At 45.5% G+C, this 22,708-nt stretch overlaps 1 protein-coding gene across 7 annotated transcripts in view; it reads right to left on the minus strand.

Moving 5' to 3' along the window:
• The window catches only part of Dip2a (disco interacting protein 2 homolog A), a 79,037-nt gene that overhangs the window by 29,526 nt on the left and 26,803 nt on the right, over positions 1-22,708 (minus strand). For all 7 annotated transcript variants that reach the window (XM_076916521.1, XM_034524189.2, XM_076916519.1 and 4 more), the window contains 11 exons: positions 19,198-19,326; positions 14,838-14,957; positions 12,803-13,000; positions 9,275-9,366; positions 6,439-6,549; positions 5,211-5,334; positions 4,799-4,908; positions 4,327-4,429; positions 2,996-3,060; positions 2,716-2,809; positions 1,009-1,128 (listed from right to left, as the gene is read on the minus strand). In XM_076916521.1, coding sequence (XP_076772636.1) covers positions 1,009-1,128; positions 2,716-2,809; positions 2,996-3,060; positions 4,327-4,429; positions 4,799-4,908; positions 5,211-5,334; positions 6,439-6,549; positions 9,275-9,366; positions 12,803-13,000; positions 14,838-14,957; positions 19,198-19,326 — 1,266 coding nt within the window. The remainder of the gene's footprint in view (positions 1-1,008; positions 1,129-2,715; positions 2,810-2,995; positions 3,061-4,326; positions 4,430-4,798; positions 4,909-5,210; positions 5,335-6,438; positions 6,550-9,274; positions 9,367-12,802; positions 13,001-14,837; positions 14,958-19,197; positions 19,327-22,708) is intronic.

Below are 22,708 nucleotides of genomic sequence, written 5' to 3' on the forward strand. Positions count from 1 at the left end.
TGAGCAGCTGTGAGTGGCTGTGGGCAGTTGTGGGCAGCTGTGGGAGGCTGTGGGCAGTTGTGGGAGGCTGTGGGCAGTTGTGGGCAGCTGTGGGAGGCTGTGGGCAGCTGTGGGAGGCTGTGGGCAGTTGTGGGCAGCTGTGGAAGGCTGTGGGCGGCTGTGGGCAGCTATGGGCAGCCGTGGAAGACTGTGGGCAGCTGAGTGCAAAAGCAGAGACTTAGAGCAGCTGTGGGCGGCTGTTGGCAGCTATGGGCATGAGAAGGCATGAGTAGCTATGGATGTGAGGAGGAAATGCCTTGTTTGTCTTAGATGTTGAGAACGAGAGGCTTTTAGGGGTGCTGTGTGCCTGTTCTGCTCTCCTGAAAGATGGGGTACACAGAAGAATAGGGGTAACAATTTGGTGTTGCAGAAGCAATCCCTTGCTCAACAGGTGTCACTAGGGGCTCCCCTAGAGGACACACGCTCCAGGCCTCAGGCAGTTCTGAGGAAGCTCACACAGCCACCTCTCATGCAGCCACCAGAGCAGTTGCACTCAGACTGTTTACAGCAGAGTCTGCACTGCTAGGCACATGCCACAGGCATTCCTCCAGGAGGGCTTGGGGTTGGCCAGGGCATGGAGGGAGAAGAGTTGGGTCCCTGCGAAGGAAGTCAGAGTTGAGAGCCACATCAGTGGGAGCCTAACACCAAAGGGCAAGAGGCTCACGAGGTCACTAAGGAATTGGGGAACCTATTTACAGCATAGTCCACTGACCTCTTAAAGACAACAGCTCCCACTAAAGGTTTTGACAGCTGTATTAAAACTGCTTGTAAATTTAGAGTCTTAATAAATACACACGTGATCCAGCAATGGGTCACCAACAAGGGGCAGCATGTCACAGACCTCACAGGACATTTATCAAAGCGGCGATAAAGCCTGACTTTTGTACTATAGATTCCAGCTCAACAGGCAAGTGGAGAACCATGTATGCAAATACCACAAACCCGCCCGAGGCCACCCAGCCTACGCACATGGGTTAGCGCCGTCTGCCACAATCAACATACGCAGGGAGCTGAGGCAGACATCCCTCTGACCTCGCTGCGCCAGGAGCGACCAGTGCATATCACGGGACTTCACCAGGGCGGCCCGGGCTGTGGAGAGAAGGGAGTACAGATGTCTCGGTGTCACGGGGGCAGCACACTCACACTCTGAAATACTGCTGCACTTCATCCTGCGCAGAGGCGCACGAGCAGAGCATGAGGGGCCTGCTGCAGGGACCACACTCTTGTCTGTCTAACTGTCACTGGTTATCCCGTGTGCTTCCTAACCTCCTCCATCCCTTTTCTCCTTAAAACTTAATTTGGAGATACGACTTGGATGTAATGCACTCGGACCCACTTTCCGACCTTTAGTTTTGATTTTATGTGTGTGGTTGTTTTGCCTGCATGTATGTCTGTGTACCTCAGGCAGGCCGTTCCCACAGAGCACAGAGAGTGGCATGAGATTCCCTGCAGCTGGAGTTATGATAGCTGTGAGCTGCCATTGGATGCTGGAACCCAAACCTGGGTCCTCTGGAGAATCAACCAGTGCTCTTAACCTGAGACATCTCCCCAGCCTCAACCTTTTTATTATGTTATCACTTTATGAGTATGAGTGTTTTGCCTGTGTGTGTGTGTGTGTGTGTGTGTGTGTGTGTGTGTGTGCCTGGTACCCTGGGAGACCAGAAGAGGACACAGGATACCCTGGAACTGGGGTTTACAGACAGTTGTGAGTCACCAAGTGAGTGCTAGGACCTGAACCCAAGTCCCCTGGAAGAGCGGGCAGCGCTCACAACACCAGAGTTGTATCTCCGTCCCTGAGACTTTTTTTTTTTACTCTTTGTACATTGCCTATTTTCTCTTGGATGAGTGCTGTCCCTCCCCAAGGTGCTGACCCTTGTTTTGTGCTGCCTCGTTGACAGAACCGGTGTGTCAGCAGGTCTGCGGGGCTCTGGCAGCCTCTGGGTCATGAAGTGAAATGACCAGGGATTTGAATGAGTATGCAGAGCCCAGTGGATCCCACTGCCTTCAACCAGGCTTCGTGTTCCTCCATAAAACAGTGTCTTGCATTCTGTAACGGGAATGCTGCTCTGGGAGATGCCGGCAAACACTGTCACCAGCATTCGTTGGTACGGTAAGTTAGTCGGACATGCTGAACTCTACTGGACAGGGACAAACAGATGCTGGAGCTGTGTGGTCACGTGAGCAGGGGTTCCTGTTTGGTGCTGGGAGATACCTCACCACTGGGAGGGAAGAACAGGGGACAGGCCTCACAGGTGGCCTACCTCACCTATGCCTCCTACCTGTCGCAGACTGTGTCATTTGAACCTCTGCCTCCTGCCTGTCGCAGACTGAGTCATTTGAACTGCAGCCTTGTCTGAGCTTTGAAAGCTCTGACTACAAACGAAAACCGTCTCAAATAATATTAGGGATACTGATGTGACACTGAAGGAAACTTCAAAAGAATAAGATTAGGAGTGCTTGGTCCTTCAGTGAAGAGCCCAGTTACGCTGCTGCAAGTAGCTGTGCAGGCCCTGAGAAGGTCTGGATCAGGATGTCCTACAGAGACATCCCCAGATAGCTCTTCAGCCCACAGATGCAGTTCTGTACACTGCCTTCAGATTTACTTAGTTACTAAACATCAGCTTGTAGAGAATTCTCTAAGGAAAGATGAGGCAAGTGAGGACAGTCTTCCCGTACCTTTATAGGAACACACTTTCTGAATCCAGGAGAGTGGGTTGACCTTCATCAGGGCGTACGGGATGCTGATGACGTGCATCCTATTCATGACACTCTGCGAAACAGAAATGGGCCAGATCAGAGGAAGGCAGGATGAAACAATGCCGAATAAGCAAACCAAACCCAGCAAGTTGGACCACATTCACAGGTTTGGTTCGTCTCTTGCTCCCACCCAGCCACTAGCAAACAACACTCACTGTTAAGACTCTGTGCCACAAACCAGCATCCAAACAACACTCACTGTTAAGACTCCGTGCCACAAACCAGCATCCCTTTTGAAGTCCAGCACATTCGTTAACGTTTCAGCTGAAAGCGGACACAGAAAGTTAAAACTGACGAACAGCTCTTTAGTAAGCTCTGCACACTTCGAGCGCGGTCCCAAGATGAGTACGTAACCAGCACACCAGAGCTTCAGGAAACAGACACGGCACTTCCAAACCATGCACCGGTTAACAGCGATGAGCTAAGTATCTCTTCAGATGACTGGAAACACAGTTCTGGACTGGAGCGGAGAACCATGCCAATCTTCAATTCAAAAGCACAAGGAACACTACGTACAACAAGAACTACAGAAAGGTCACGGCACCATTTTGATGGGCTGCCTCTCAGAAGCAGGAGGCGGGATGACAAACTGCCATGGACACTGTTATTTCTCCGCTTCCTACCCAGACTTCCCTAGTTGTCACACCCACAGCCCACAGTTTTGCATGGTACTTGTACAAAGCAGTGACATGCACGCCAGAGACACTGTTGCACTCTGAACGGCAATCTCCCTGTCCCTGATAGCTGAAGACCCAAACTAAAGGAGACATAAATGATCACATGAGATCGGAAGACCTCATAGGACTTTGTTTTATAGAACTAACTTTAAAAAAATCATTAAAGTCCTTGGAAATACTTGAAAATCTCTACAAAGTCTTCATCACTATGCCCACAAGCTAACCCTTGAGATTAAGCATCATATTTTATATATGTAAATGAGCCACTCATTTACTTTCTAGTTTTGCTCAGTTGCAGTTCTGCAATGTAAAAAAACCACCATGTGTCCGATTTCAGTACGTAAAATAATGTATTCCATATTGATCCGATAAACATTATATTGATAGATATACAACTATTATCTATCAATATAATATTCATTTAAAATATTAACAGTAAATTGGGGCTCCACTTTAACAAAGACAATCTAAGATCATGAAGATTATACGTCAGCATTTACATGCATGACTGCTCAAGCCACACATACATTGACTGAAAATGAAGGCGTTAGCGGAGAAGGAGGCTCCAGGACGACGGCTCTCTACTTTGCAGACAATGCACACCACAGTGCCCTTCGGCACACCAACGACTGATCCAGCCACTGTGCATGAATGAAACGAGGGGCACCTTACCCCCCAAGTCCTGCATAGGCCGAGACCTTCTCCCAAGGACATCTATCAGTGGACAGCTGCTGCACCCGCTGCCTGCTGCAGCTGCATTAAAAGCTAATGCATGCACAGCAACAGGCGAGGCTGTGGTTGTCAGATACCTATGCACGCAGCAAGAGCTGCAATCCGGAACCTATGGCCTTACCTTCCATGTACCCACATGCCTGGGTCAGGGCCTGGCACTGCGCCAGCAGGGACGAGTGGGATACGGTGACCCCTACTGTGCTGCCTTCTTTGCTGGTTTTATACTGTAAAATTTCAAGGAAGAAAAACAACAATGTATACCTCTGTAACTACACCAGACAAGGAGGCTGGGGACTCCTAAGTGGCAGCAGCTGGGGTCATCTATCTGTCCCTTAGCCTTCACCGTGGGCCTCAGGGGACCTGGACAGTGCTAGAGGACAGCAGTGCACACAGCTGCATCTTAACTGCCCGCGTCCTAGAAAGGACAGTCAGGGATGACATGACAACTAAGGTTCTATATGACAGTATGTATACCTGGGGCAGAGGTAATAAAGAGAACACTTAGCCTAAAAAGTATTAAGGAGCTGTCTTTTTATAAAACCCAGGCCCAAGCCTGTGAGGATGTGTCTGTGCACTATTGAGAATGTCCTTACTTCAATGTAGGCGGTCCTGGACCCTGTGTCCTGGGCCAGCGGGTACCAGTCCTTTGGAGGCTTGGTCAGATGCTTCCCGTCAATCACCAGCCAGGCGAGGGGGGGCCAACCTGTGACAGCACATGGGAGAAGTTGTGAAAGGCGGTCAGAAGGCTCTGCTTCACACATGTGGAACCTGGGCCCAGCATGCACCCAGCAGCCCCAGGGAGCTGGAGAAGACAAGTGTTGTTTTCAGATCCTTTTACTCAGACAGAGGCGCATGGAGCATAACATGTGCACCGAATCAGACAAAAGCCTTGACAAGTATGTCTTCTGCTAAAGACCCAGCAGCCGCTGCGGGTATAGTGTCTGACACAGCATGCCTAGAAGGCAAAGCCAGAGCACAGCCAGAACTGCGACCCGGGAGCCTCACCTTTGAAAGTGGCTACTTCTCCCGTCGGTGCCTTGGGCAGGCCTTTCTGACAAGCATCTGTGGTCAGGGCCAGGGTCACCCCACAGCTGCCCAGGAGAAACCCAACCTGCTGGCTGCCTGCATCCTGCAGAAGACAAAGCAACAGCAGTGGAGACGGAGCGCTGGTGGGAGGGGAGCAAGAGCCACACCCCAGCCCCCAGCACGGAATGCAGTCTGGGTGAGACTCTTTCACCCTTCATAAAACTTCTAAAACAATCCAGTCTGATTATCGGCAGGATATTCTGTTTTCATGAAAACAAGACCAGTATTTGAAATTTAGAGGGCACTCTTTTTGGCTTCTTCATGCACAGTGAAGTATAAAGGCCTGGAGAGTGGGCTAATTTATTGGACTTTATTCTTACAAATGAAGCTTGAATACGTTTTAATGGACTATAGACATAATCGTTTACACCAACTCCCGTTTGGGACCTACAGATGACTCTGGAGGTCTGCCCTCGTCACAGCCGTCACTGTGCACAGAAGCACTTGTCCCCCCACCACTCAGATCCTCTCTCTGCCTGTCCCTTAGCAATGTCCATCATATACGCTTAACAAATCTAGGGTTTGTTCTCTAAGAATCACCGCAGCCGAATGCATGGTTAGCCCCTTAGGCCCCTGGAGACGTACTGGTCTTTTTAGTTTTGAGATTCTTGAGCATTTGTTAGTCACAGTGCTTTATGCTAACAACTGCATGAACACAGAAATAAGAGGACAGAAAAGCCTGGTTTTCTAAGACACACTAGTATTCTGCTCAGATATTGTTCAGTAATCAGACTACTGATATTCATATCCAAACTGAGACAGCCATCTAGAGCAACCAAGTCCCTCACACTGACAGCTTAGGAATGGCAAACCTGCCTGCCCTGTAAGTGAACAAGAAATACATGAGGCTGTCTATCCCGCTTATTTGATGTTATAATTAATTCAATAAACAAAACCCAGAATAGCTTGCTGAGTCCAATTCTGTTCACTGGAAGACAACGCACTCACGATTTCTTCTGGGACACTCAGGCAGATGCTATGACAGCTTAGCCCACTGGAGTGCAGCTGTGTCTGCAGGCAAACCCCATGGAGCTCTCTGGAAGCCCTGGGAGGCCTGTTTGATGCTTGCCTCCTCCAGGCACAGGTGAAGAGGGCACTAACCACACAGCACCTAAAGAGAGTCCTGGGCCTGACCCACATCTCTTACCTTTCTCGTTAGTGGTACTTCTATAGGGACAGGGACCAGCTCCGCCAGGAGACACCCGTAAAACGCAACCATGAACATTATAGGGTCACTATTTGGAAACACGAGTGCCACCTACAAGTGGAAAACAGCAACAAATGTGAGAGCGCAGAAACGACAGAGGCTTTTCATCATTTAGAATTTCTGTTACTTAGATAAAGATGAGTATTTTTTTATTTTTCAAGTTTAGTTGAGAAAATCTAATTCTGTTTAAAAATGTTGGAATTCATTCTTGTTCCTCAAATTTTCTTATTCATACAACTTTGAATAAACAGTTGTGGGTTCAGCCTTTACTGTACATGGAACAAGACAGTTCCAAGTGGTAAGCTAAGGCCTCTGATGCATGCAGACTGAGAGGCAGATTTAACAGCCATCCGCACTAACTATTGCTATCAATGAACAGTCCGGTCATCTGGTTTGGCGGCCAATGCCTTAACCCACTAAGCCATCTTGCTGGCCCTATTCGTGTTTTTCAAAACATATGTTTCCTTGCTGATTTTTAGAAATATTTAGATGTCTATTTTATTTCCTATTGTCATATAGATATTTATTCGGGTCTGCCATAATCCCCAACTGTCATTTAAAAACTACTATCTGGCCAAATTCATAAAACTATTTATGAGATAAAATTTTATAGAACCCAAATATAGTAACTGGACTTGGAATCGTAAGCAATAGGCCAGAATGATACTGAGAGCCTTTGAGAAGACAAACAGCGGCTTAGCTGAACCCTCAACTCCTAAGACAAAACTTAAGCCATGTCTATGTATCTTCATCCTGTACCTCAAGTGTACAAGCTACATATCCACCACGTTTATTGAAAAGAAAACCCTCCCCTTCTACAGACGATTAAATAGTGGTTGCCTCGGCTGTGACTCTGAGACAGGGTTAACTGGTACAGAAGAGGCGTTTTTAGAGAACGTTATACAGAGATGTATTTATGCACTTTGTAAGGTACATTATCACAGGAGCATGATCCTTCCAGTAGACTGATAGCTCAGTCACTATGAGCTGGTTCAACTGTTCATATAACCCACGCTGTACAGATTCTCCTGCAAGTCAAGAAAGTATCTGCAAGTCTCTGTCTTTCTAAGAATGCTTTTCAAGATAAATAAATAAATGGATGGGGGCGGGGTTTGGGAATTCCTTCATTGGTAAAGAGTGTGCAGTGTAATCAGGAGGAGCTGCCCTTGATCATCAGAACCCTCATTTTAAAAGGCCAGGTGTGGTGGTGTGCGCCTGTAATCATAGCGATGGGGGCCGGGGGCTTGGAGAGAGTGGATCCCAGGGGCTCTGTGCTCGTCAGCCCAGCCTACTGAGCAAGCTCCTGAAGAGCACCTGAAGGTGCACTCTGTCCTCTAATGCATGTGCATACATACTCTGCGAATCCTCAAACCTGTCTGGAAATAGAAGTGCAGTCTAAAACATCACATTCCCACAGGATTGCTGAGACCACTCCTCCAGTCTCACTGCTGAGAAGTCGCAAAATCGTTGTGATGGCTGGTTCTGTGTACATGTTATTCTCTATTCCCACCCTAAAAACCTCTGAGAGGTTTGTCCCTAAGGTCACACAGTTCTGTAGCATACACTGGCATGGGTCTGCACGTCCCCTTCAGGGTGCGCACTGTCCCCCATGCAGGACATCATTCTGCTACTGCTACAGTCAAGTGGCTCTGCTTCCTGATCTGTGTCTTTTCTGGACTCACATCCGTCAGGCACTGGGTCTCGAATGAGTCTGTAAATCTGCCTTGTTTCTCTCTCTGTTCTTTCTGTGCATGCTTTGCTCTCCTGTCCTCCCCTCCCTCTGTTATTTGTTAAAAGACTTATTTTTATTTTATGTGATGAAGGTTTTGCCTGCAGGTATATGTGCACCACAGGCCTGCAGAGGACCCCAGACCCCCAGGAACTGGAGTTACCAACTGGAGTTACATGTAGGTGCTGGGATGCAGACCCAGGTCCTCTGGGAGGGGAGTGCTCTTTACCACTGAGCCATCAACTCTCGAGCCCCTCATTTTTGGTTTCCTAAGGCAGAGCATCACTTTGTAAACCAGGCCAGCCTGGAGTACAAAGCCTTCTGCCTCTTTAGTACTAGGACTGCAGGCATGCCCAGGCCCGCTCACCATGCCCCAGGCCCGCTCACCATGCCCCAGGCCCGCTCACTTCCCTTTTCCTGGTCTTTCTAAGTAGAATCCTTTCCCCCAATTTATGAAACATTGTATCTTCGGCCTCAAGAGACATCAAGGTTTAGAAACCTTTCTGCACCTGGCTTTCCTATGTCCCCTTTACTTTCTCCCTCCCTTTCCTTTGTCCTTGGTTTTCCTCCACAGTAAGCTTCTCTTCTCGTGGGCGGAGTCACATGAAGGTGTATAGCAGGAAAGGTCCCTTGGAATTCCAGGTTATCTTGTCAATCAGACACTTTAGGATACCTGTCCCTGGGAACGCTTAACATCTTTTCTCACCTTCTGTCCTGATCACCTAGTAACTCCAGGGTAAACCCTTGCTCAGCCCGCCTGGTGCAGTTCAATACACCAGAGCTTCCTACAATGACAGAAACCCTCCACCCCATCTGTACACAGTCACCCACATCAGCCGCAGGTGCCTGGCTGCTGGGTCCCGGCTAGGCCATCTGAATTCTTAACACAAAGTTTTTTTTCATAGTAAGTAACTTTCCATTGCTAACTTCAATTAAGCCTCTTATATTAACACTGTAATTCTAAGCAACTGATAGGACATTGATTTCAGTATATATTAAGGTCTCTATTTTGATTCACTCCAGTAAGGTCACATTGGAGCTACTTACTCTGTCTCCAGGGTTAAGCAGTGGCTCATTCTTACTGGTCAGTTTATTAAGTAGAGTATAAGCTAACTTTAAACTCCGACTCCAGAGCTTGCCTAAAACAAAACAAAAGTAATGAGCAATGTTAAGTTGCGAAAAACTACTGGGTAACATTCGCCGTAGTGAGCGCAGAACCTGTAACAGACCTTTTCTCTATTGGCCAATTCGGTTTCCAACCATGAACTATTTAGTGCGATTCTGCCAGGAACACCACAGGTGTTTTTCTCTTGAAAAATAGCCTATATCTATTTTTATTTACACAAATAAGACTTTATTACAAAAATCCGCCAGCAAAACGGCCATGCTATGTTTATGTTGTACGTGTGCATACGTACACACATGTGGAGAATGTATAATTTTCAAGGAATGTGACCGTATATCACACTGCTTTCTCTAACTAACACTGCATCATGGATGTTGTCTTAGGATTTTAAATGCTCACTAATGACATCGTTTGAGTGGTGTGCATTCAAGAGCTGAGTTACGATGTCTCCCACAGTTTACTTGGGAGAGCCGGCAAGATCAGAATGGGACATCTGCTCAGGCCACGCTGCCCCTCATGGAGAGTGGTTGCCACACTCACACCCAGGCCTGGGGAGTTCTCAAAAGTAAGATGCTTCGCTGAGAAAGAAAAGGATGAAAGAGAAGTGAAGGGCACAGGTGTGTCTAAGTGGGAAGGCAGGAGTAAGCATGCAGAGAAATCAGAGGTCATCGCTGGCACCCACAGCGGCTTCACCTTCACTGTGCACGCTGTATCAGAGAAGAAACAGATGCCATTTGACTCCTTAAACACGGTGGCTCTTGTGTGGCAGCCTGTGAGGGTGTCATCTGTCTGAATGAATGCTCATGAAGCAGGCGCTGCGCTCACACGTGTTAACCGTGAGACCCGAGAAACCAGTAAGAAAACGATTAACCCCACACATGGCGTCAGCCTGCTTTAAAAGATCAGCTCAGGGTGTTAGTACATCCACATTTCCCAGCAGAATCTACCTGGCTGTCATGAACAGCGCTTCGTGACCAAGTCAGTTTTACCCCAACAATACAAACTCTGGGACTAACAGCAGAATATGCCATATTAATAGGACACAACTGAAAAAGCAGATAGTAATCTCAAAAGGTGGATGAAAATTGAATTATTCACAATTTTAAAATGACTATGAAAGAACTGAATCCGCTGGGCACTGGTGGCGCACGTCTTTAATCCAAGCACTAGGGAGACAGAGACAGGCAGATTTCTGAGGTTGAGACCAGCCTGGTCTACAGAGTGAGTTCCAGGACAGCCAGGGCTACACAGAGAAACCATGTCTGGCCGGGGTAGGGGGCAGGGGTGGGAGTGGGGGGGATCTGAATCCTTATACTAGGCATGAAAGGAAACCAACTTCCTTAACGTGTTAAAGGGCACCATTAAACCCAGCAGGAAGTATCACAGTGACGTCACATACTCAAGGTCTTCCTCCTGAGCAGAGCCAAGGAGGCAGCACAGGCCTTCAATGTCAGACTGAGCACTTCAGCCAGAGCAAGGCAGAGGAGGTGAAATAGCTGGAAATAAAACTGTTGTTTGTAGATGCTATGATTATGTACTTCAGGAATCTTTTACTAGTGAACTTAGTAAGGCTGCCAGATTTAGCAACATATAAAGGCCATCCAGCATAAACGCTACAGTACTGTTCATCTATTTAAGACTTAAGTGTCACAGGAAACATAAAAAACTCTCCATAGAAAGTTATACATTAGGGCTGGAGAGATGGCTCAGTGGTTAAGAGCACTGACTGCTCTTCCAGAGGTCCCGAGTTCAATTCCCAGCAATCACATGGTGGTTCACAACCATCTGTAATGAGATCTGATGCCCTCTTCTGGTGTGTCTGAAGACAGTGGCAGTGTACTCACATACACAAAATAAATAAATAAATCTTTAAAAAAGAAAGAAAGAGAAAAAGAAGGAAAGAAAGAAAGAGAGAGAGAGAGAGAGAGAGAGAGAGAGAGAGAGAGACAAAGAAAGAAAGAAAGAAAGAAAGAAAGAAAGAAATATATCATAGACTAGCAAAATAGTTTAGGGGGTCAACTCACTTGTCACCAAATCTGAGAACCCAATTTCAATTCTTAGAACCCACATGATAGAAAGAAAGCAATGACTTTCACAAATAGTCCTCTGACCTTTGTGTGAATGCCATAATAAGCATGTACACACATGTTAAAAAAGAAAAGAATTATAACACACTATCGACAACAAAGCCTTATAAAGGCAAAGGTGTTCATTTGCAAACAGATTGAAAGCAGTGCTCATCAAAATCTCAGCTACAGAGATAACCAGCAGTCTCAGCTACAGAGATAACCAGCAGTCTCAGATACAGAGATAACCAGCAGTCTCAGATACAGAGATAACCAGCAGTCTCAGATACAGAGATAACCAACAGTCTCAGATACAGAGATAACCAACAGTCTCAGGTACAGAGATTCCCAACAGTCTCAGATACAGAGATAACCAGCAGTCTCAGATACAGAGATAACCAGCAGTCTCAGATACAGAGATAACCAGCAGTCTCAGATACAGAGATAACCAACAGTCTCAGATACAGAGATAACCAACAGTCTCAGGTACAGAGATTCCCAACAGTCTCAGGTACAGAGATAACCAGCAGTCTCAGATACAGAGATAACCAGCAGTCTCAGGTACAGAGATAACCAGCAGTCTCAGATACAGAGATAACCAGCAGTCTCAGGTACAGAGATAACCAGCAGTCTCAGGTACAGAGATAACCAGCAGTCTCAGATACAGAGATAACCAGCAGTCTCAGGTACAGAGATAACCAGCAGTCTCAGATACAGAGATAACCAGCAGTCTCAGATACAGAGATAACCAGCAGTCTCAGGTACAGAGATAACCAGCAGTCTCAGGTACAGAGATAACCAGCAGTCTCAGATACAGAGATAACCAGCAGTCTCAGGTACAGAGATAACCAGCAGTCTCAGGTACAGAGATAACCAGCAGTCTCAGGTACAGAGATAACCAGCAGTCTCAGATACAGAGATAACCAACAGTCTCAGGTACAGAGATAACCAACAGTCTCAGATACAGAGATAACCAACAGTCTCAGGTACAGAGATAACCAACAGTCTCAGGTACAGATAACCAACAAACAAGCTACTTCTACAACAGACCCTGAAATACATGGAGTGCAAACAGCTAAGATACCCATGGTGACAAGAGAAGGTACTCAAAAGTGTCAGAACTTGTCATATAAAGCTGTGACATCAAAAGTGTGGTCATGCCATGTGTGGTGCATACCTTTAATCCTAGCACTCTGGAGCAGAGGCAGGTAGATCACTATGAGTTCAAGGCCAGCCAGAGCTACACAGTATGACCTGTCTCAAAAACAGAGACAAACATGGATTTTTCGGCTTTACATTGTGCACCAAGCATCGTGTCTGCTGCGGCACACAGAGAACAGTGTGAGGTAAATAGAAGGCACATAGCTTTCTGCTGATACTTGCCATAGGTGAGGGTGCAGGTGGCTTTCCCCGCTGTGTCCAAGGCAGTCAGGCAGGGAGCTTTAGGCTGTGTTGTGCCCCAGAGCTGCAGTGCAGCCAACAGAGACAGTGGCCCAGAAGTTCCCACTGACAGAGGCTCTCCCTTCAGAACAGCCATCTGATCCCCCTCAGGCTTGGGCTGATTCGGATCTGGTTGCTGAACTATAAAGTAATGAGACATTTTACACCACCATATACACATCTGCTTACTAACAACTGTACTTTATGATTTCACTTTGTCACCGAAATTACAAAACATTTATAATAAGTAATCTGCCCAGAGTCACAGACAGATTAAGCAAAGGACTAAAGCAAGATCAGTTATAGACAATTATTTCAAGATAAAACAACTCTTCCCCATTCTGTTACCCACAACTTCATACGATAAAGGTGACCCCAAGCCATTTCTACCTTCCTCCTTTGGGGATGCTATCTGCCATGGTGGTACCCCAGAGCTCCAAGGCAAGGGCAGGAAGGCTTTAGAGCCTGAGAAACTGACCCTAGAGACCAGCTCACTTAAGACCAGCTGGGCAGAACCACTTCTGCAGGTGGGCATCAAAACCACCAGCACTGGGGGCTAGAGAGACCACCAAGTGGTTAAGAACACTGTCGCTCTTAAGTCTCAGAATCTATTAACTTCAGTTACTTCTCAATGACCCCCACAAGTATCAACCACACAAATGGTACATATACATATATGTAGACAAAACACTCACACATTAAATAATTAAGAATTAAATAAACACACTGGCACCATTTGGGAGGACAACATAGGAGTCTATTTCTAGGGGTTATGTGTCAGCTCTGTCACATGTTCAACAAAGCTGCCCTCTGGGCTTCAGGCATGGCTGAGTGGTGGAGTACCCAGCTACAATTGTGAGGTTCTGGGTTCAATTGCCAACAGCTCTGATGTAAACAGAAAAAGAAAATCCGCTGGCTGAGCATGGTGGCAGCCACCTGCAATCCCAGCTCTGAAAAGGCTCAGGGAGAAAGACTGCAACTTCAAAGTCCGCCTAGGTTAGGGTGAGCCCACTGCCCCCCAAAAGGCTGACATCTTGCTTTAAAAAACACATACTGTGAACTCTAACTTAGTTTGTACTGTCTCATTCTATAGGATGGCCAGGTTTCTGAAAAACAGACTTTCAGGTATAGAGGAGATGCCCATGCTGGCAACACTGCACACAGGCAAGGTCGTGAGAGTTAGTCGTGTGGTGCCTGTTGTCTACACACACACACACACATGCACATACATACATACACATGTACACATGTATACACACACAAATACATACATATGTGCACACATACATGCACATATCCACACACATGTATACACACTAATACATACATGCACACATGCATGCATGCATGCATACATACACATATGCACACACATACATGCATGCACACATGAACACATACATGCATGCATGCATATATACACATGCCAGCACTGGCTTATTTCTGTGCTCTACATGCTTTCTCTTCCTTTTGCTAGTTTTCTTTAAAAAGAAAAAAAAAAAGTCTGCATTCTTTCCTTTCTAACTATATACTCCTTTATAAATGAGAGGCTAACATTAGGAAAAGAAGCCAAAGATAAGTTAAAAACCAAATGCTTTCAAGCCATGGGATGATGAGCTGTTTGGACTTAATGTTTAAATAAAAATTTAAATAATCTAAAAATGAAAATTTAAATAATCTAAAACAAAATTTAAATAATCTAAATTAAATGAAACATCGGAAGTATTTTTATGAGGCAGTAACCAGCAGACTGGATGCAGAGGCGTGCTGAGTCACCTTACCATGAGCTGTATGTTTCCTACCTGCCCGTGCACAGGAAGCGGTCAGTGTGGCTCTGCACCCACCATTGCACACGGTGACCAGTGTTTTACTGTGTCACCGAGTGTAGCGACTCTCAGAAAATGCATATATGCCTGTCTTCAGACTTTGTGGCCACAATATTCACGAAAACATGCAAGACCAAGTCAGGGAACCCTACCTTCCAGTAACTCCTCAAAATCATCCACGAAAAACTCCTTCAGAGGAGGGCGCTTTGGCCTCTTCAGGGTATTCAGCAGCTGCTGGATTTTGGAGGACACTCTGCTGTTCACAGGCACACCTGTCAAGGGGAGAGCAGAGAAGGACTGTGTCATGCCACAGCCACTGGAGCCCACTCGAGTGTGAGGTCTGATGACCAGTTGCTCAGTGGAGCAGACCTGCAGGTCCAGCCAGGTGCTGCTCCTGTCAGTCATCTTAGGCTGTGCAGATCCATGTGACAAGCATTCACTGGACATCTTTCAGGAAAGAGGATTTGTTCTGAGCCAACAGTTTATAAAGCAACCCTGAAATCCCGTGGGGAGGATCATGTGCCTTTCAGAGCACATGACATTGTCAAACTCACTGCAGGGTCTTATCAGAATGTAATCTATGGATACTCGAGAGATGGTTCAGTGGTTAGGACACTGACTGCTTTTCCAGAGGACCTGGGTTCAAATTCCAGCATACATGACAACTTAAAAACATATGTCACTCCAGGAGGATCCAATACCCTCTTCTAGCCACTGTGGGTACGGCACGTACACACAGACAGTACATAGACGTTACACGCAACAAACAATATACATAAAAAAATAAAAAAAAGTAAAATCTCAAAAAAATATTTTAAAACAAGAATATAATGTACTTTCCCTACTCTTCTGCAGAGGACATGTCTGACAGCAGCAGACAACGGAGCCAGTGGTGAGAACTTAGATACTCCTGTCAGGCAGACACCCACACAACAGCAACACCAATGGTGTCTACTGTGGCAGAAAATCTTCCTCGATGTGAGATTTATGCCAACATGTGATGAATTCAATGCAATTAATTTACAGTATTTTAGTTCGTGTAACCTAGGCATGCTGACACATGCCTTTAATCCCAGCTCTTAGGAGGCAGAGTTGGTAGATCTCTATGAATGTGAGGTCATCCTGGACTTCATAGGGAGTTCCAGGCTAGCCTTGGCTACATAGTGAGACCCTATCTTAGAAGGAAAGAAGAGAGGAGAAAAAGAATAAATTTTTCAGTTTAATTTTAGGCTTAAAAAACAAGTAAATTATTAGGACTGAAGACGTGGCTCCACAGTTAAGAGCACTGGCTGTTCTTCCAGGTCTCAGGTTTGATTCCCAGTGCCCCCACAGCAGCTCACAAACATCTGCAATTCCAGTCCTAGGGATCTGATGTTCAGTTCTGACCTGTATCATCAGATCCAAACAACACCTTCCCTATTCCTCCATCGCTGCTGTTTCCTCCCGACTTCAGATGCAATTGTTTCTTTAACTCACTGAGTCCACGTAACGCGGCCAGTTTGTATACAGGTCCAGGGCCATTAACAGGAGCATGGACAGTCTCTAGGGGATCGTGTCACTAAGGAAAGTGACTCTCTCCACACCAGCTAGCAGTGGGACCTCTCGACACTCTCACCAAGGCTTGGACCTGGCCCGGCTTGATCTTGTGTGGATACTATGCATGCCATCACAGCTGCTGTGGTCTTTCTCCTCAGACCCTTTCTCTCTGGCTCTTTGCTTTCTGGAAACCACAATACCACATGTTCCCACCATGATTATCAGCCTGGCCTCAAGCCTACAATCAAGGGGTCAAGTGACCAAGGATTGAGACCAAACTAAACCCTTTCTCCTTGGGTATTCTGTCAGAACAATGAAAGCTAACAGACTTCATTGTTGTTCTACTGCTAAGAAAAGACACCACGACCACGGCGACTCTTAGAAAAGAAAGCACTGAACTGAGGGCTTGCTTACAGTGTTAGAGACCTAGTCCAAAATCATCACAGTGGGAGGCAGCCAGACACAGTGCTGGAGCAGTAGCTAAAACTCTGCATCCTGATCTGTAGGCGGCAGGTGGGGGGGGGGGGGGCTTCTGAAACCTCAAGGCCCACCTTGAGTGGTGACACACCTCCTAATCCTTCTAATTCTTCTCAAACAGTTCCACTCCCTGGTGACTAAGCATTCAAATATACTAGCTTAGCTGAAGGGGCCATTCTCATCAAACCACCGCACTATAGCTGAGAAAGACCCCGCCTACTACACTACTCCATCTTGCTCCTCCTCTTAAAAGATGACCATTTACATTGATCTCTGGTTACCCTTCCTGTGTCCTACTACAGATGAGCACGGACACAGTCCTGATTTGGTCTTCTATCTTATACAGATGTGGACGGCTACAGACGTCTTTTGACTTCGCTTCTCTATTTAACACCACTCGGAAAAGCACTTCTCAAGGTGCACAAAGATCCTTCTCATTCACTCCGCTAAGTGCTCGGCCCTCTACAGTGTGAACCTACGACCTTTCCTGAGCCAACCTGTGAGGCTTTGAGAATTTTATATAGTTTCTAGTACAATTCAAGCCAGTGTTGCAATGTATGACAGTGTGCACATCCATTTCCTTAGTTTTGCAGGAATGGGCTCAGAAAGAAATTCCTAAATGGGTTTATCTGCTGCGTTCATTTCTTTCCCTGCTGTTGTGACAAAATACCCTGACGAAAGCAATTCATAGGAAAAGGATTTATTATGGGACAGTTTAACAGGATACTTCCCATCTTAGTGAGGAAGACTTAACAGCAAGAGCTTCAGACAACTGGCTTCTTTGTATCCACAATTTAGAATCGGGGAGTGAGAAGCGCATGCCCTCTGCTGCTTTCTCTTTCTTATGCAATCCAGGGCCCTAGCTCATGAAACAATGCTGCCCAGGAGCAAGGTGCACCATCCCCGCCTCAACTAACCTAATCTAGACAATCCCTCACAGGCGTGCTCAGAGGCACCTTTAGATTTTCTCGCAATTCAACTTTTCTTTTTTCCCCCCTATGTCTTTGGTCCAAGAAAATGCAATCTTATTAAGTTGATCCCCAATGTTTCCTTTTGATGGTTTTCTATTATTCCGCCTTTGATCCATTTAATTTTTGTATGTAGTGTTAGAGAAAGGTCTAAGTTCAGTGTTTTGTATGTGGGTATCTTGGTTTCCAAGCGCCATTTGCTGAAGACTGTCTTTTTCCTAGTGAATGATCGTAGCACCCTTGTTAAAATCATCGGTTGGCGGGAGGGCCCCGTGGGAAAAGGAGCTTGCCGCTAAGCCTGAAGGCCTGAGCTCAATGCTCAGAACTCACGCAGTTGAAATAACTGACTTCCACAAGTTGTCCTCTGACCTCCACATGCGTCTCAAGACATGTGCAAGCACATGTGTGTACATACTCATATATAGTAAATAGATAGATAGATATGTGATTTCAAAAAACAGCCGATCATACACATGAGGGCTGATTTGTGAGCTTTCTGTTCTGGTCTGTCCTCATGCCGGCCCTACCTCAATTTCAGAGACATGAGCGTCCTTAAAACTGTTCTTCATTTTTAAGATTACTATGACCACGGATTTTTAGGATAAGTTTATATTATGACCATTTAAGGTTCCATGAATTTTTATGGTAAGTGTGTTTCTGGAAAAGAAAATCACTGAGGTTTTTACAGGGATTATATGATGAATTTATAGACTGCTATGAGCAATTCTGATTTAATTCTGGTCTTTCTGTGTGACAGCTTTGTTCCTTGCTACTTCATTGAAGTCACTTTTCCTCTATCTGTGTGAACATGGTTATCGTCTGGTTTTGCACATGCAAAATCATATCGTCTCTAGAGAGACTTTTACCTCTTCCTTCCTAATAAGGATGCCTTCTGCTTATTTTTCTTAATTTTTTCTGGCTAGGGCTTCTGCTTGGTTGTTAACTAGAGACATCACACTCTGCCTCGTGGCTCTGAATCCTGATCCACTCAACAGGACACTTATAAAACCGCCCTTCACAGAGCTAGCCTTCAGCCTGCATCCTTTACTGTTTGTCTTCTGTGTGCTCAGCTGTACATTTAGTATTTTTTCCCTTCTACTTTAGATTTACTTTGTTCTTCTTTTTCTACTTAAGGAAACGCTTGGAACATTGGGCTCAGCCGTTTTCATTTCTAATAATATTATTTGAAGGTCTACATTCCCTCACATCACTCTCTGAGTCTGCATCAACCTCAGGGCTGCGAGGATCTGAGGTGCGGTACCCAGCTCACTCTGAGTATAGGAACCTTCACAGCGGCCTGTTTCCCTTCTCCTTCCACATTGGGAAGGGACCTGTTTTCTAGATATCTCCAATCACTCTTCTACGTGATAGTGTCCATGATAACACTCACTGCACACTGCGTTCTGTTGATTTGCACAGAAGAATCATGGATGACGAGCTTAGCTGGAGAATGGAAATACTCAAAGGCCACAATAAATACCACAGAGACCTGCACTCTGTTGTTTCAGAATGAGAGAGGTGCCTCTCTTACCGTCCGCGGTCTCCAGAACGTTCCGGCCATGCCCTCGAGGAATGCCTCGCACAGAGGCCATCTGTGGACGCTCGTAGGGTGAGTGCTCCACAAGCCCAGTGGTAACATCCGGTGGGGCAGAGTGCAGATCTGGTTTATGGAAAAACATACCCAAATAACAGTGATTAATTTAACAGGCATAAAGTTTCTATTCAAACCTGTCAGTCTAAAGTTCCGCTGTCTGAGCTCTAAGCAGGGGATGAGGTGGCTCAACTCAACTCCTCAAATGACACAGACCTCGAACTACCAAGGACATCGGAAGTGCACAGGAAACTTGCCTCTTAACAACACTGCCCAACAAGATTGTAGCTGGAAAGCTTCCCTCAAGGAAACAAAAATTAATTTGAAATAAAATGCTAATAAATGCTTTTTGTTTCATTATGAAAAGCCAATGGCCTTCTAACTTCCCCCAAAGTAGGCTGGATGCTATGAAGACATCATCTTTGTAGGCCCAAGGATAAAAGCACAACAAGTAGAGGATGCAGAGATGGCGGAGGAGTGAGGAGCACTGGCTGCTCTTGCAGAGGACCCGGGTTCAATTCCCAGCACCCACATGGCAGCTCACTACTGCCTGCAACTCCAGTCCCAGGAGATCCAATGCCCTCTTCTGGCCTCCTTAGACACTGCATGCTCATCGAGATATATGTAGGCAAAATAATCATATACATAAAATAAACATAAATCTTTTTAAAACAAAGTACAAAAAGCAGTCCGGCATTAAGCATGCCTTTAATACCAGTACCTCAGGAGACAAGGGCAGGCAGATCTCTCTAAGTTCAAGGCAAGGCTGGTCTACATATCAAGATCCAGGGCAGCCAGAGTTACATGGTGAAACCCTGTGTCTGGAATTTTTTTTTTAATTAAATACAAAAACTAAAAGTGTCCCTATGCTAGTTAAAAATTTTCTGCAATGAGCCAGATGCACCATAAGTGATATATACCTGTAAGTCTAACTGTTTGGAAGACAGAAGGGTTGGTCACAAGTTCAAAGTCAGCCTGTATAGTTATAACACAACCCATCTCAAATGGACAAAATATTTTCTAGATTAAGAGACCACAGTCAACTTAATATATAATCAATTAATGTTCTATTTAAGGCAGATTGCATGAGATACAACTGAAATTATTCTTTTCATTTTTTTAATATCATTTTGTTTAATTTTCATGAAACAGGACTTTGATCTGTTCTAAATACTGACTATAACTTGCTACTGAATCTTCATTACTGTTGGGCCTACTGCTATGAGAGAGAATAACTGCAGAACGAGGCATGGTGGCACACACTGAGTGCACACTTGGTGCAGAGTCCATGTGTGAGGAAGACTGGAGATCTGCAGAATTTACATAAGTGTGCTCCTTACCTCTCTTAGACTCTGCTTATCTTAAGACTCTGATGCTTCAATTCTGATCATCTATCATTTCATTAACTTAGATAAAATTCAAAGAAAGATCTGAATATATAGGAAGAAGGAAAATATACAGGACAAAACACACTTGTGCTATTTATATAACAGAATACACATTTTTGGAAAAAAAATCTAAAATTTCAGTGGTGGTTTTCACAGCTCGTGAAAAGTGCTGGTGATGAGCAAACTTTCAAGTATGACTTTCTGGAAGACCTTCCAGTTTATAAAGAAACATCCCTGTACTTCCAAGCCTAGCAAAAAGAACAATGATTATAAGAGTATATGAGAAGATGATAACTTATATACTACAAAGTATATAACAGCTTCATAAAACTAAACTTTTCTTTACAAAGCTATCACTATAAACATGGCTTTTGAAGATAGACGTTTTGCCTTCATCAAAATGTTTAATGTATTTTATTTCTTCAATCCAAAAATAGAAAGTTATTCTTAAAAAAAATACCTAAAAAGTTACACCTCAAATTTTTTACTTAATATACTGTTCTTCCTATATTTTTCCTTCCTTCGGCTGAAGAGCTATATCGGAGCGAGAAGCTAAAGCAGCGGCTTTGTAATGAGGACAGGGAAGGCGGGCACGCACTGGGTTTCCCCCAGGCCAATGACTGAGGAGCTTTATAGTTCTGAAATCAGAGGAGTATAAATCTGGGACAGTTATACACTCACTAGTTAAGTGTTCCTAACAGAAACTCTGACACGTTCCAATGTGCCGCTCTAAATTTCAGACTTGAGACTGAGGAAGTTAAGCCTGAATTTAGAAATCAAGTTAAGAGACAATGAGACGGCTCAGTGGATAAAATCACTTGCCATGAACTCTAACCTCAGTTCAGGCCCTGGGATACATAGTAGAAGGAGAGAACTGACTGCCAAATGCACACTGTGGCACATTCACACACACACACACACACACACACACACAAAGCTGGGTCTGCAGGTAAAGACAATAGCCACCCAGCGTGACGACCTGAGCTCATTCTGCAGAACCGACATGGTAGGAAGAGAGAAACAGCTCCCACAAGCTTCCCTCAGACCTCCACCCATGAACCTCACACACACACATGCACACAAAATAAATACCTTAAAATGTATTTAAAATGAAAAGAATAAACACAATTTAGAAATCAAGCTAACTGTGCCCTTCGGTTCTCCAATAGCATATCAATACTACATTTGCAGGAAGGTATTAGAATCCACGCTGAGATTTGTTGTTCTAACTGAGTAGAATCGTCAGCGCTAGGCCGAGCACGTCAGAAGAGAAAAGGATCCTCACGGCACACCTGCAGGAGACAGGATGGATCACCCACCAGCACAGGCAGCAAAGCTACCTTATAAATACCTACAGCTACATCCTCTTCAGAGAAAGAACACACCTAACTCCAACACACCAGGGTAAGTTCTTGATAAGACAGCCATAGCAGAACACAGGAGCCCTGACGCTGTGTGACCCAGTGCTGAGAGCCAGGGCTGGTTTGGCAGCCTGGCAGTAAGAAGCCTTTAATGCTGTGTGCTCTTGGGTCCTGCCCCCTTAGAAAGCGCCTCAGACAACAGAGACAGGAAACTGAGCATTACTCAGAGGGTAAGAGATTGCTGGGCAATCGGGAGAGCCTGAGTTCAGATCCCAGGACCCACGTCAGACGCAGGGACGTGTGAGACTATAGTCGCAGCACTGACTGTTCAATGGGGCTGCTGGCAGCCAGCCTAACTCCAGGATTAGTGAGAGATCCTGTTTCAAGGGAAAAGGGTAGATAAAGCAGGAGAGTCTATGTTCCTGTCTGGCCTCCCCAAATACTGTGTGTGGTGTGTGTGTGTATGTGTATGCACACACACACTCCACTAAACAAACAAGTAAATGTAGAACAAAACCAAAATAAAAGCCTCCAGAGGAACAGGAAAGCAAAGTAATGGCCGTTTTCCTGCTCTAGACTGTCAGGATTCCTTGAGGAAACATAGACCACAGCCAACAGCCACACAGGAAACGAGCAAGCCACTGACACCCTGGAGGCAGCTGCTCTAATGGCTACCTCCTCTTGTGGCCCCACTGTTCATGC

Source organism: Arvicanthis niloticus, chromosome 20 (assembly GCF_011762505.2).
Source record: "Arvicanthis niloticus isolate mArvNil1 chromosome 20, mArvNil1.pat.X, whole genome shotgun sequence".
NCBI classification, from domain to species: domain Eukaryota; kingdom Metazoa; phylum Chordata; class Mammalia; order Rodentia; family Muridae; genus Arvicanthis; species Arvicanthis niloticus.